Genomic DNA, 14026 nt, shown 5'->3' on the forward strand with positions numbered 1-14026 from the left:
AGCCAGAGGATGAGGAGGCCTGGGACATGGGCCCTGGAGGTCAGCCCTGGGCACAGGGAAGGTGAGGGGGTCAGGAGAAAAGGTGAAGGCATTCTCTGGGGGTCTACACGGGCTTGTAGTCTGATTTTCGGGAAGGCACAGGGTCATCCTGATTGGCAGGTGAGGGGCTCCTGTCACTGACAGGTCGTGATATAGATGCAGGTGGAGAAGGAGAAGAAAATATTCTGAGGTTGAGCTCCCTACACGAACAACACTGCGCTCACACTGCGCTCTGCTCAAGTGGAGGAGTGTGGGACCCATAAATACAGGGCACCTACTGTGTGAGGGCTTACCAAAACTGAGGAGGAAGCAGCCTATGTTCCTCAGGGGCTGGAGACCTCAGAGGGGATCTCCCTGAGGTTAACATTGGAGGAAGTTATGAAAGTGAACTCTCCAAAGCATGCTGGGATGGCCTTAGGTTGAGATTTGTCTTAGTCAGGGTTTCTACTGCTGTGATAAAACACCAGGACCAAAAGCAAGCTGGGGAGGAAAAGGTTTGTTCTGTTTACACTTCCACACCACTGTTCAGTGAAGGAAGTCAGAACAGGAGCTGAAACGGCAGGAACCTGGAGGCAGGAGCTGATGCGGAGGCCATGGAGGGGTGCTGCTTACCGGCTTGCCCTCATGGCTTGCTCAGCCTGCTTTCTTATAGAATCCAGGACCACCAGCCCAGAAATGGCACCACTTGCAATGGGCAGGGCCCTCCCCCATCAATCACTAATTAAGAAAATGCCCTGCAGGCTTGCCTACAGCCTGATTTTTATGGAGGCTTTTTCTTAATTGAAGTTCCCTCCTCTCAGATGACTTTAGCTTGTGTCAAGTTGACATAAAACTATGGAGTACAAGGTTGAGACCACTCACGTGAAATCTCCAGGCCCAGCATATAGTGGGTACTCAGAAAATGTACAAACAAAAGCGGGGCAAGAATTAGTGGAGACCCTTCCACAGGAAGTGGCAACAAACAAAAGCAGTTGTCACCTTCTTAGACCTCAGCCCAGACCCCAGAGTGTACACCCCACAGGCCTGTGTGACGATCCTGTGTGTGACATGATCATGGGAATGGGAGGGGTTCAGATCATATGGTGTACGTGCATGGACATATGGGATAATCCTGTGAGTGTGTGGGGTGTGTGTGTGTGTGTGTGTGTGTGTGTGTGTGTGTGTGTGTAGATGAAAGAGAGAGAGAGAGAGAGAGAGAGAGAGAGAATGTTGTGGGGGTGTGGAGAGATTTCAGCAGCTCTTGTTTTTTGGACACAATATTTTCTGGGTATTCATCTAAGTGTTTATGTATTACATTTATGTATTTAATGGAGTGTGGTGGGGAAGAGGCATGTATGTGCCACAGTGCATTTATGGAGGTCGCAACTAGATTTATGGGAGTTGGTTTTCTCCTTCCACCATATGGGTTCCAGGAATTAAACTTACGTTGTCAGGCTTGATGGCAAGTGCCTTTATCCACTGACCCATCTCATCAGCCACATAACATTTCATTCAATCTTTGCAACAACTCTGAGTTCTCAAGACATGGAAGGGGGTCATTAGCTTATGGTACTGGTAGAGCAGTAGTAGTTGATAAATCTCAGATTTAAACTTAGGTTATGACATTCTTTCCCACCAGGGATCTGCCAGTAGACCCCTGCAGACCCCCCACCATGAACCACAATAAAGGATGGGAATGAGGGTAACTGTGTGTGTGTGTGTGTGTCTGTCTGTCTGTCTGTGTGTGTGTGTCTGTCTGTGTGTGTGTGTGTATGTGTGTGTGTGTGTGTGTCTGTGTGTGGTGTGTGTGTCTGTGTGTGTCTGTGTGTGTGTAGTGTGTGTCTGTGTGTGTGTAGTGTGTGTCTGTGTGTGTGATGTGTGTGTGTATGTGTGTGTGTGTGTGTCTGTGTGTGTGTGTGTGTGTGTGATGGAAAAGGCTCAAGTGTCACAGGATGACGTCACGAGGCCCAAGGAAACCCTGCTAGTAGTGACAGCAAGGCTTCTCTAGCACTTGCTATGCCCTGATACTACCTTTTATCAGTTCACTTGATCCCCACAGCCTGTGAGGTCTAGCCTGCCACCATCCCCCACCGAATTGGGAGCTAACCCAGGGATAGAGGTGAGCAGAGCCACCGAATAACCCCCGTGGTCCACCCCTGTGCTGCTGTGGATTCCATGTGTCTTAGCTCCAGCAACCTGCTTCTCAGCAGCCGTGTTCCCAGCATGCCAGGAGGATGGAAGATGCTAGAAGCAAGATTGGATGTTGGGGCAACGAGAGGGGGCTGAGAGAGAAGTTCAGGTTTCTTAGTAGGGCTGGAGAGGGGAAGTGCTGCCTACTCCCCTTGACTTGAGGCTGGTCCCATCGAGTCTGCATTGGGGTCCCTGCTCATGAGCACATGGATATGGAGTGGAGAGAAAGACTTGTCTAAAAGTCTCCTGTCAAGCTGCAAGTGCCAGAGAGGGAGTCAGGGATGGCAAGGTCCTAACCTGGTCCCTCCACAGGGTCAGCTATGTGGCATCTGGGGTAAAAAAGGGGACAGTTGCTGGGCGAGTCCCAGGTTTCTGTGGAGGGGCTGCTTATCGTTGGCTCCCTTGGGACCCGGGGGTTGGAGTTCGGCTGCCATGGGTATCTTAACTTCGCTAACCTTCAGGTGACTCTCCTCTCTTCCCCCAGGTGTTCAAACAGTGCCCCAAATGCCAGCTCTAGCAATCTCAGCCTCGAGTGTTTGTCATCAATATTTCAGGATTCAAACATCTGTCTAAACAACACCTATGAAATATGAACAGACTGAGGTTTTAAAAAGCAGTCAGTGTGGTCGCAGTAGAAGGACGAGGAAGAGAGGGGACAGTGAGGCCTAGAGGGAACATAGGGAGCTCACCCACATCCCTGGAAGTGGGTCTGGAGCTTGTTGAGTGCCTGCTTGGCATGTGTGGGTTGTGGGGGGGGGGGTCAGCGTTCTGAACACAGGTCTAAGCTGGGGGTTGTGGCTACAGCATGTGGGAAGGTGCTTGACAACCGGTACTCTGGGTCTCTAGGACCCTGGAAGGGACCAAAGGAGAAGGCTGGGCACTGTTTAGCTTTCTCAGAATACCCAAAGGCCATTCCTGCTGGCCAAGGAGAGGACGCAAGAGGCTAGGCAAGTGTCCCGGGTCCCTGGGATCCCAGAGATGCTGCCTGAGGCCTTGCTCTTCCCTCTTCCCTCCTTTCAGGTGGTCACAGCCCGGGTCCTCTCCCCCTGCAGGGTGCTCAATGTGTGGAAGCTGGCTCTGGCCTGTCTCCAGCTCTCATTGAGCTCCCCAGGGCCAGCTACAGCACTCTGTTCTGGACCTTAAGTTCTCGCTCCTTAGCCAGGATGGGGGAGATGGTGTATCTGAGTAAAACAGGAAGTCTCACAGTCTGAGTATCCTCACCTCCCTCCACCTTCAATGGCCCCCAGGAAGCTTATCCCCGAGTTCGCTCCTGGCTGACTGATACACCATATCTGTCTGAGATAATGGGTCCTCGAGCTTCAGTTTCTCCGTGCATACAGTGAAGGGGCTGGATATGATTTTCTCTTTTCTCTGAGGTTTCTTCCACTCCCAACACTCTGCACGTTAAAAATTCATGGAAGGCTTCCACCACCTTGGCAGAGACCCCAGGGTCAAAGTTTGGGTTTTCTGCACTCAGGAAGCAAACAGCTGGAGGTATCCTCACTGAGCTGAGCTGACAAGCTGTGATCTAAGCAGGCCCAGCTGTGCATCCACAGGGTCCTCAGCCTGCAGGGATGGTGACAGAGGAGAGAGCAGCAAGGCCATCACTGGGAGCTGGCAGAGCCCAACAGGCTGACATGAGATGGGGAGCAAAAGATGGGCACCTGCTTCCCTGTGTGTTCCGGGGACACAGACCCATTTGAACCTGTTCAGAATGTCATTGGCTAGGATGACTGGCTAGGATCTTGTTAACACCCAGTGAGCAGGTCACTGTGGTTCTAAATAGAGTTGGTCCCCAGATCCAGGCTCAGCCTGGTTCCCTAGTCAGGGAGCTGGGGAAGCCATCCCTAGGGATCTCCAGTACTGGGGCTATGCAGGTCCTTAGCACAAACCAGGGCCTTCTCAAAAGCTGCTTGTGTAGATTACGCAGGGACAGGCTGATTAACAGACCTCTGACCTGTGGGCCATCTGAAGTGGCTCTCCCGTGTCTTCCCTGCCTGGGGACCTAGACAGAGCTAGAGCAGTAACTATAGGAACAGTAGCTCCAGGGCCAGCATATGCATTAGGGGAGGGCTAGAAGACCCCACACCAACGGTCACAAGGCCCATTGACACACAAGTTAGCATCTAGGCCAAGCGGCAGGTCAGTGGCAGCCCTCCAGACTCACCCGAGGAGGCTACCTGCTCCTCAGCCCAGGCCAGAAACAGACAGCAAGATGAATTCTCTCTGCTTTCAGAGTAAAAGCCCTTTATCTCAAGCCCACCCGGGAGATTGACAGGGCTGATGATAGCTGCTGATTTCCCGAGCCTGCAAAATTAGTGGGGGTAGCATGTGGGGGTTTCTGTAATTCTTGGCTGATGGATTAGGTGGTGGGGCAGATCTCTGGGGGAGCAAAGGGTGACCTTGGAAAATGTGGATTCTATCGAAAGGAGAGAGCCATAATCTCCCTTACTCACACTGGCTGTCAATAGACTGCTCAGTGTCGGTGCGGTGGACGGGAACCGCTCATTGCCTAGCCTGGCGGCTCCGGGGCTGTAGCATTTGACTGCGTGATAAGAAATTGCCAGGCACTTTCTAATTACAATTATCATCATCGTGGATGTCTCTCTTAATTACTTTCTTATAATTAGCTGTTGCTTTTTCCCCTCAGCATTTGTATACTTTGCAGATTTGCTGACATTTGAGAACCCCAAAATAGGGATGTTTGAGAAGGGGGGCAGGAAGATGGGGGGCAGGAAGGTGGGGGCACAGTGTCTGCACTTGCCAGGCAGCCTGCTACATGAGGGGCTTTAGCGAGGAGAACCTGGGGCCGGCAAAAGATGGAGGGGGCAGGTTTGCTGAGCACATGTGGCAAGAGTTTGGGAGTGTCATGGAGGGCTCTGGCCTGTGTATGAGCTCCACAAATCCAACACTGGAGTTTTTATAGTTTTAGATTTATTTTACTTCTAGTCACGTGTGCATGTCTGTATGTGACCATATGCCTCGTGGATGTGAATGCCAGTGGAGGCCAGAGGGCCTTGGGTCCCCTGGAACTAGAGTTACAATGTAGTTGTGAGTTGCCAGATGTGGGTGCTGGGAACTGAACCTGAGTCATCTGGAAGAGCAGCAAGTGCTCTTAACTACTGAGCCATCTCTCCAGCCACCCCCTCCCCGCCATCCCACCCCAGTTTTCCCTTTTTCTTTCTCCTCTCTGTTTCTCTGTTTTTATTTCTCTCTCTGTCTGTCTCTGTCTCTGTCTCTGTCTGTCTCTGTTTCTCTCTCTCTCTGAGATAGGGTTTCTCTAGGCAGCCTAGACTGGCCTCAAATTCTTCTTGATCCTCTAACTTGACGCTCCTGAGTCTCACAGGCATGTATCACCACATCAGCCTGTAGGAGATTATCTTTTTAAGGTAATCAGACTAGCTTCCAGCTCACAATGTAGCTGAGGATGACCATAAGCTCTTGTTCTTCCTTCCTCTACCTCCTTAGTGCTGGGATTAGTGTGTGACACCACACATGATTTATGAGGTACTGGGGATTCTGTCATCTCTAGCCCCTGAAGGTGATATTACCAAAAAGCCAAGGCTGCCCTGTCTCAGGCTAGGGTTTAGTTTTAGGAAGTGAGGCTGAGATAGACCCTCTTGTCAGACACATTTCGAGTTAAACAACTCAAGTCTTATTAAGTTCGATTTTTATCCCCCAAGCCAAAGATACGTTTGGAGCATCCTTGGGACCAGGGACCCATGACGAAGTGGCTTCTGCTTTGTGTCCAGATGGTTGGTTCTCACTGTCTGCTTTTCTACCCTCTCATGCCCGCAGCCCTGTGCACCGAGGAGTGTATGCATGGCCGCTGTGTTTCCCCGGATACCTGCCACTGTGAGCCTGGATGGGGAGGCCCTGACTGCTCCAGCGGTGAGTCCGGGGGCTTTGGGTACCAGTGGCCCATGGTTCTGACATAGGAAGGGGTGGTGGCATATGCAAGCTCATTCCTGTGTCTGGTGGAGATGACTTTGGATGTCAGGAAGATGTCAGATACAGTTCATGTGTGACAGCATTTGTTGGGGTCAAGGGCTCCAGAGGGATGGGGAGATGGGTCATGGGGTCTTGAGGATTGTAAGTGTAGAGAGTTGTGGGGTCATTTGTACAGTTTTCTTTTGATGACCCACCTCTATATATGGTCTTTGAGGACTGAGATGAACTTGAGATGATGTGTGTGCCTGTGTACATACCCAGGTGGTCATTAGGCCTGGTCCTTGGCTTGGTTGGTTCAGAGACTGTTTCACAGGTGCCCATGGGTGTACAAGGAGCTGGTACGTGAGGTTGTCAACTACCAGGATATCTCTGTGTCCCCAGTAGTAGGAGAAGGGGATACTCCTAGGGGCAGGACACTGTTCCTATATCTCCATGCATAGAGAATGCCCATTTCTCAGACAAACCTGACCGGTAAGGAGTCAGGTACACCTGTGGATGACCCAGTGACCCACAGCAACATGAGACATTATCTTTATTGTGGTGCTCGTCCCCTAGAGGAGGGATATATCAGGCAAAGCTTAAGAAATTCGCTGCCAGGAGTACAGCTGGAGATGAATCCTCCTCCACCTCCTCTCCCTCTGATAGTCTCAGATGACCCCCTTCCACAGGTGCGTTCTGTAACCCGTCAATAACTGTTCAATGCTGCGGCCCTGCTGGCTTTTTCAGAAGCTTTGACTAGCACTGGAGCCCCATTTTCTTCCTGCTTTGAGCTGGGGTAGACCCTTTTAATGGTGACTTGAGTGAAGCCATACCTAGGCCAACCCATTAGAGGCCTAAGTCCCACTGTTTTCAGGCCTTGGGGAGCCACCCCTGTGTCCTCTGTCCCGTAGCGGCTGGGATGTTGTAACACCTTAGGGAGAGGCTTGCTGGGTTTTGACACACATTAGCCTGACAGTGTGTATGCCCTCCCCAGCTCTCTGCTGGGTCGGGCAAACCTCGCTGTGGTCTTTTGATAGGCAGATTTGATACATGGTACCTATGTCTTTGTCTAGCCAGAGCACGAGAAAATGCCAGCCAAAGGAAGGCATGGGATGAGTGGTCTTTGTCTAAAGTCTCGGGGACTCTCCTGGCTTGGTGGAGGGGTCCGTATCTGCTTGGAGCTTCCCAGAGCCGCTCTGTAATGTGTGGGGAACCTCTAAATGGCTTCACAGCCTCCTTTTCTACCCACTCCACTGCCTTAAAGAAAGGCTGTGGCTGAGAAGGAAGGCCAGACAAGGAAGAGTGACCCTGAAGGATGTGTGTGTTAGTGTTAAAACAGTTTTCCGTGGACCTGAAGTCCAGGAAGCACAGTGGGAGAAATGTCCGAGGGCATGACCCCTGGCCACGTTTGGTTCAGTGTAATTTTGCTGACAGTGGATCTTCGGGGAAGAAACATCTGACTGGAGTGGGTGACCCTTCTGGGTGACCTTGCTAGCTGCTGCTGCTACCTCTTCCAAGAATGGGGGTGGCCCGTGAAGGAGGGGGTGAGGCCTCAGTCTCTCTCAGGCTGTATGCTTAGCACAGCTGGCTCAGTGCTGCGTAGACACTGGGTTTGGGGGCCTTTCAGACGCTATCTTTGTAGACGGGTGGGTCTGGGGGCCTTTCGGACGCTGTCTTTGTAGATGGGTGGGTCTGGGGGCCTTTCAGATGCTATCTTTGTAGACGGGTGGGTCTGGGGGCCTTTCGGACGCTGTCTTTGTAGACGGGTGGGTCTGGGGGCCTTTCAGACGCTATCTTTGTCTTGTCTGATCTGCCCTCTGGTGGCCTTTGAGGAATGGAATTCGACAGTGTGTTGAGCAGGTCTTGCACCACAATGGGTTTACCAAACACCAGGGTTACTTCATAGAATAATATGAGGTTGATTCAACCTCTGTCTCATCACACTTGGGGGCTGGTCAAACCTACAGCTTGCCCCCTATCCCCTAAATCCTCCTGCTAAGCTGAGAGCCACCATCTCTGGTTCAAAGGACCTTGCTCTCTGGGATCTACTCAAAGGCATATACTACTGGAGCCAAAGAAAGTCCTAGAAGACTGGTTCTATATGAGTCAGTTTTATTATCGCCGTGACCAAACCTGATAGAAACAATCTGAGAGGGGATGGATTTATTTTAGCTCACTGTTTCAGAGAGTTCAACCCACGGTTGCTTGGCTAAACATCATGGTGATTGGAATGTGTGGAAGAGATTCTTTACCTCATGACTGACAAATAGGGAGGAAGGAAAGAGGGAGTTGGGAGAAAGAGACCAAGGACAAGAGACCTGTCATGGACTCACTCCCTGTCACCTACTTCCTCCAACTAGTCCCCACTTCCTAAAGTTTCCACCAACTCTCAAAATAATGCCACCAGCTGGGAGAAGAGCCTCTCAACACATGACACTGTGGCCCGTGTTCTATGTAGTCCGTAGGTGGCTCCAACTTCATTTAGAGGGATAACAGCGTTAGATAAAGGGAATTCATAGATTCTCACTTCAGAGCATCGGAAGTCTAAATGCCTGGCTGAGAGCTTTCCCATCTTTGAATCCTTCTGGAGATAGGACACTCACTACTTCCTGTGGAAGCTCATTTTGGCTGCTGGGAAATCTTCCCTTCTCCGCAGTGGAAATATTTCTCTGGTTCCTACTGGTTGGTTCTTGCTCACAGTGAAGACGAAGCAGGCTGATGGATTGCCGTGATCTTTTTCTTGGCATGTCTGGAATTTCTCCCAAGGAACCCATTGGACAAGGCCACAGGCTGTGCATGTGGAGTGAGCTGCCCCAGATCAGAGGATGATAGCCATTGAGGCTGCATGGAAGAAACAGGGGCTCCTCCCACAGCTCAGCCCTTCGGGTATTACAGGACAGCTACTGATCTCTTCCCCTTTTCTTCTGTGAGATGTAGCGTGTCTTCTGGGACATCTTTGGGCTGCCTCCCCATCTGTCTTTTTCCTGTAGCCTGTGGCCTTTATTTCCCTTAAATTACCATGCCTACATCCAAGCACATAATGGCAGGCTCACTCTGACCAGCGTTGAGAGAGAACAGTGTTGTTCCTATCACTGCTGCCATCGATTGAACTTGACCATGCATTGGACACTGTCTTGATCTTATTTCATCTTCACAGCATCCCTGTGCTGAGGAATGATTAGGCTTGTTTTACAGATGGAAAAGACAGCACAGAGAGCCGCGTGGAGAAATGCTCATAGACACAGCTCACCGGTAAACGGTGAGACCAGGACGGAGCCAAAACCTCGGTTTCCAAATCTGAACTCTGCAGGTGCATTTACCCATATGGGCATGCGTAGAGGCCAGAGGTCAGCAGAGCGTCTCTTCATCTATCACTACCCCTTATTTTTTGAGGCAGGGTCTCTCACTGAAACTGGAGCTCACTAAGTAGGCTGGGCTGCCTGGCCAGTGAGCCCCAGGGAGTCCTCCTCTCTCTGCCCCATCCCTGCCAGTGCTAGGGCTAAATGTGTGCTTGGCCACACCTATTTTTTTTAAAGATTTATTTACTTATTATGTATACAGTGTTCTGTCTGCATGCATGCCTGCATGCCAGGAGAAGGCATTGGATTTCATTACTCATGGTTGTAAACCACCATGTAGTTAGTGGGAATTGAACACAGGACCTCTCAAGAACAGCCAGTGCTCTTGACCTCTGAGTCATCTCTCCAGCCCCCACCCCTTTTCATGTGGGTGCTGGAACTCAAAACTCAGATAGAGTCTCAGGCTTGCTCAGCAAGCTCTTTTGCCTCGTGAACCATCTTCCCAGCCATAAACCTGAACTCTTAATGATTGTAGTCTTCCTTTCGGGTGTTCAGTCCTTGTTAATACAGCCTTGGGCTGAAATAGGTTTTCCTTTTTTAAATTATGTGTATGTGGGGGTGAGGAGTATGTGCACGTGACTGCAGGTGTTGATGGAGCCCAGAGGCACTGGGTCTCCTGGAGCTGGAGTTACAGGCAGCTGTGAGCTGCACAAGGTGGGTGTTAGGAACTGAGCTCAGGTCTGCAGGAAGAGCAGCGAATGTTCATAAACAAGGAGCTGTCTTTCTAGCCTCTGAAACAGGATTTCAATGTGAGAACGTAGTTGCTCTCGGGAGAAGGAAGAATGTGTTTATAAGCTTTGATTCTGAGACACCATTGTAGGAAAACACAACTTAGGGTCAGATGTGATCTAAGCATCAGGCCTGCTTTTGTTGCTGGACACCCACCCCCTGCTCTACACGGCCCGAGGAGGAGTGTCTCTTCAGCTACAGTATGTATCCCTAGAGATCCCAGGTTGGGTCTGTACATGGGATGGGAAAGCCTCAGATTGGCTTCAGGAGGAAACAGCAGGCTTACTTGGTTTGGAATTTTTTCCCCATTGACTTTTAAATTATACCTGTTCACATTAAAAAGAAAAAATTTAGGCCTTTAATCCCAGCACTCGGGAGGCAGAGCCAGGCAGATCTCTGTGAGTTCGAGGCCAGCCTGGACTACAGAGTGAGATCCAGGACAGGCACCAAAACTACAAAGAGAAACCCTGTCTCGAAAAAGAAAAAAAAAAAGAAAAGGAAAGAAAAAGTCTACCAACAGCACAGATTCCAGGTGACAGCCCGGGTCACCTCTAGCCTTTGGATGGTAGGAACCCTGGCATTTCTCTGACCTTTGTGTGCACGCTGGACCTGGATCCCACATGTGAGTGCTAGCCAGAAACACACTCCTTTAATTCAACCCTAAGTTGTACACTCATGTCCTTGTCAATAAGCATTAATCTCTTTTAAATTTTTAATGGCCGTCTAGACTTTCATTCTGTGGTTTACTGCGTGTATTTCACCAGGCCTGGCGAGTGGACATTTAGGTTGTTTCTGATCCTTTCCTTTCACCGGGTCCTTTGGGCCTGTTCACCATAGAACTTGGAGTTTTTCGCAGTTTAGGAAGTACAAGATGGGGCTGGGCTTGGGACTCTGTCGGTAGGGTGCTTGCCTGGCAGGCACTTACTACTGTGTGTTCATCCCCGGCACTGTGAGAACTGGGCGTGTTGGTGAAAGACCGTGACCCCAGCACTCCAGAGACAGAGACGAGAAGATCCAGAGTTCAACATCATACTTGGCTGCATAGTGAGTTTGAGGCCAGCCTGCGACACATGAGACTATCTCAAAAAAAAAAAAAAATCAATAACAACTAAAGCTCCTTTTGATTTGGGATTGGTCAACTCTTTAGCACCACAGATGCAGAGGGCTGGATGTACCCCAAAGCCAACATATGCCCTAAGACTCCTTTGGCCTGTAGTTGATGAAAACTCTAGAGTTCAGAGCACGGGCAGAGGAACCTGACCACCACAGGGGGATGTTGCACTGAGCCCGAGCTTGGTTCTCTGGCCTCCACGCCCAGTGTGTACTGTGTGTTCTTTGAAGCCTACCCAGGGCAGCTGAGTTGCACACAGACACTTCTCTGTTCTACAGTGTGTGTGTGTGTGTGTGTGTGTGTGTGTGTGTGTGTGTGTGTGTAGCCGATGAGATGGTTCAGTGGGTAAGGGTGTTCACTGCAAGTTGGATAACCTGAGTCTGATCCCCAGAATCCACATGGTGGAAGGAGAGAACCACCCCGACATGTTATCTTCTGACAACCATATGCATGCACGTGTGCATGTATAACACACACACACACACACACACACACTCTCACACACACACTAAACAAAATATAAAATTTAAATGTGTATGTAAACTACATGAAGCAGTGCGTGCCTTTAATACTGGCATTGGGGTGGTGGAGGCAGAAGGATCAGGAATTCAAGGCCATCCTAAATACCTGGTGAGTTCAAAGGCAGCCTGGGCTGCCTGAGACTTGGAAGGAAGGAAGGAAGGGAGAGAGGGAGGGAGGGAGGAAGGAAGGAAGGAAGGAAAGAAAGAAAGAAAGAAAGAAAGAAAGAAAGAAAGAAAGAAAGAAAGAAAGAAAGAAAGAAAGAAAGAAAGAAGGAAGGAAAGAAGGAAGCACTTGGCAACTCCATCGTGTGCAATGTACGCCCCCTGGATCTGGGCAGCCCCCTGGATGAAACATCACTGTTTCTAAAGTGACCAATGATTGATCACATCCAGTGACATAAAGACAGTCATGACCACAAGTCACTGCCCTGCAGATTTCCCCTCTATGTGAATTTTGGCACAGACCTTCCAAGAATATTTTGGAGACTTTTTCCAAAATCATGGGATTATATATATGTGAAGAAGGGCCTGGGGTCCTGGATGGAAATGTCGGAACAATTCTTCTTGCACCTGTCTCTCCCTCCTCCCCGTAGCAGCCCAATTTCTTCTAGGGATAAATTCCCGGAAGTGGCAGGGAAGGATGTAAATATCCGTCATCTGGTACCTGCCCCTGCCCTGCCTTTTGCAGCTGCCAAGGGATTGAAGGATTAATCATTCTGACAGCCCTCCAGGAGACAAATTTGGCTCCAAGGTGGGGATGGGGACTCTCTATGCTTTTACAGACTTAGACCCCCACTGACTAATTTCTCTAAGGGCCATCACTAATTTCTTTCTGCTCTGTAAAGGAAGGAGGTAGACAGCCCAGCTCTGTGGATTGTCTGAGCTCTTCAACCAAGCAATGTGGGGAAATGGAGTGACCGTGTGCTTGGCCATAAACCTGCGTCCCATATAATAATGAAGCGTGAGCGGATGGGACGTCAGTTTATACTGGATAAGGACGACAGAGTGGCCCTTATTAAATTGCACAAGGCTCACAAGTGGAGATAAAAGGGGAAAGAAGTTTTCCTATATTGAATATCTTGCTTTTTAAAGTAATTAGGAATATTAAAGCGCTGACAATGATTGAGATAGAAACATTATTCATAACTTTTATTTCCGTGCTGGGCAATGATCCAGTATATTTCATTTATGAGGTTTGAGCTGTAAGGAGAAGGACGTGAGCCAATTCCTAAATTAAATATGCCCTGTTAACTTTTATAAATGATGCCCAAGAATTAACTTGGAAGTTTAAGCTTTCGTTGTATTATTTAATTATTGTCTTTCCGAGGCCCCATGTCTCTGTTCCCATGGTGCTTTGCAGTTTGGGTTGTTAGACAATAGAACGGGATTTGGGGATTGGTCTTAGGGATCCCCAGAAGAGGTGGGTGGGGTCAGTGTGAAAGAGGCTGTCATCCTGGAGTGGTCCCCGCATCTTAACTTGCCCTGAGCTCCCCTTCTGTTTACATGGAAAACCTGTGGCAATAACTGCTCAGCAGTGGCCCACTGCCTCGCTAGCTCCTCCCCGCTCTGGGATCCTGGGCTCTCGGTGGGACTACCCAGCAGCCCTGAGGAGTGACTGCAGCAGGGACCGACTTCTGCCAAGTCCAGTGTGTTGCCTTGAATGATGATGGGGGCCAATGTGGCTCTAGGTTAGTTTTGCAAATGGAAGTAAAATACTGAGCTGGTAGGATGCATGCCTAGCATGGATGGGATTCTGGGTTTATCCCCAGCACTGCAGTAAACCAGGTTGGTGGTACCTGTCTGTTATCCCAGCACTCAGGTGGTACAGGCAGGAGGATCATGAGTTCAAAGTCCTCCTCAAACATAATGGGTTCCGTGTGGGATATACGAGACGCTATTTCAAACATAATTGTAATTAAAATTATAAAAGGAAAGAAAAGAAAACCCCTACCAGCTCCAGCCTATGCCCATGCTTCTGAGCTAGCTGGGGGCCTGCCTGGCCACACAGCTTCTCAAACTGTCCTTGAACAAATTGTGGTTAAAATATGCACGGCATAAGATTTACTGTGGTAACCAGTTTTGTGGACACAGTTGCGTGACATCAGTTCAGTCACGTGGTTGTACAGTCATCAACACTACCCACCTCTACGACTTCTCTTCCTCAACTG

At 49.7% G+C, this 14026-nt stretch overlaps 1 protein-coding gene across 19 annotated transcripts in view; it reads left to right on the forward strand.

Annotated features, from left to right (window-relative positions):
* Positions 1-14026, forward strand: part of Megf11 (multiple EGF like domains 11) — a 214805-nt gene that overhangs the window by 37319 nt on the left and 163460 nt on the right. For 17 of the 19 annotated variants that reach the window (XM_059266952.1, XM_059266953.1, XM_059266957.1 and 14 more), the window contains one exon: positions 6007-6099. The exons of the other annotated variants lie outside the window; for them this stretch is intronic. In XM_059266952.1, the coding sequence (XP_059122935.1) occupies positions 6007-6099 (93 nt within the window). The remainder of the gene's footprint in view (positions 1-6006; positions 6100-14026) is intronic. 19 annotated transcript variants of the gene reach the window in all.

The sequence above is a fragment of the Peromyscus eremicus genome, chromosome 7 (genome assembly GCF_949786415.1).
Source record: "Peromyscus eremicus chromosome 7, PerEre_H2_v1, whole genome shotgun sequence".
NCBI lineage: Eukaryota > Metazoa > Chordata > Mammalia > Rodentia > Cricetidae > Peromyscus > Peromyscus eremicus.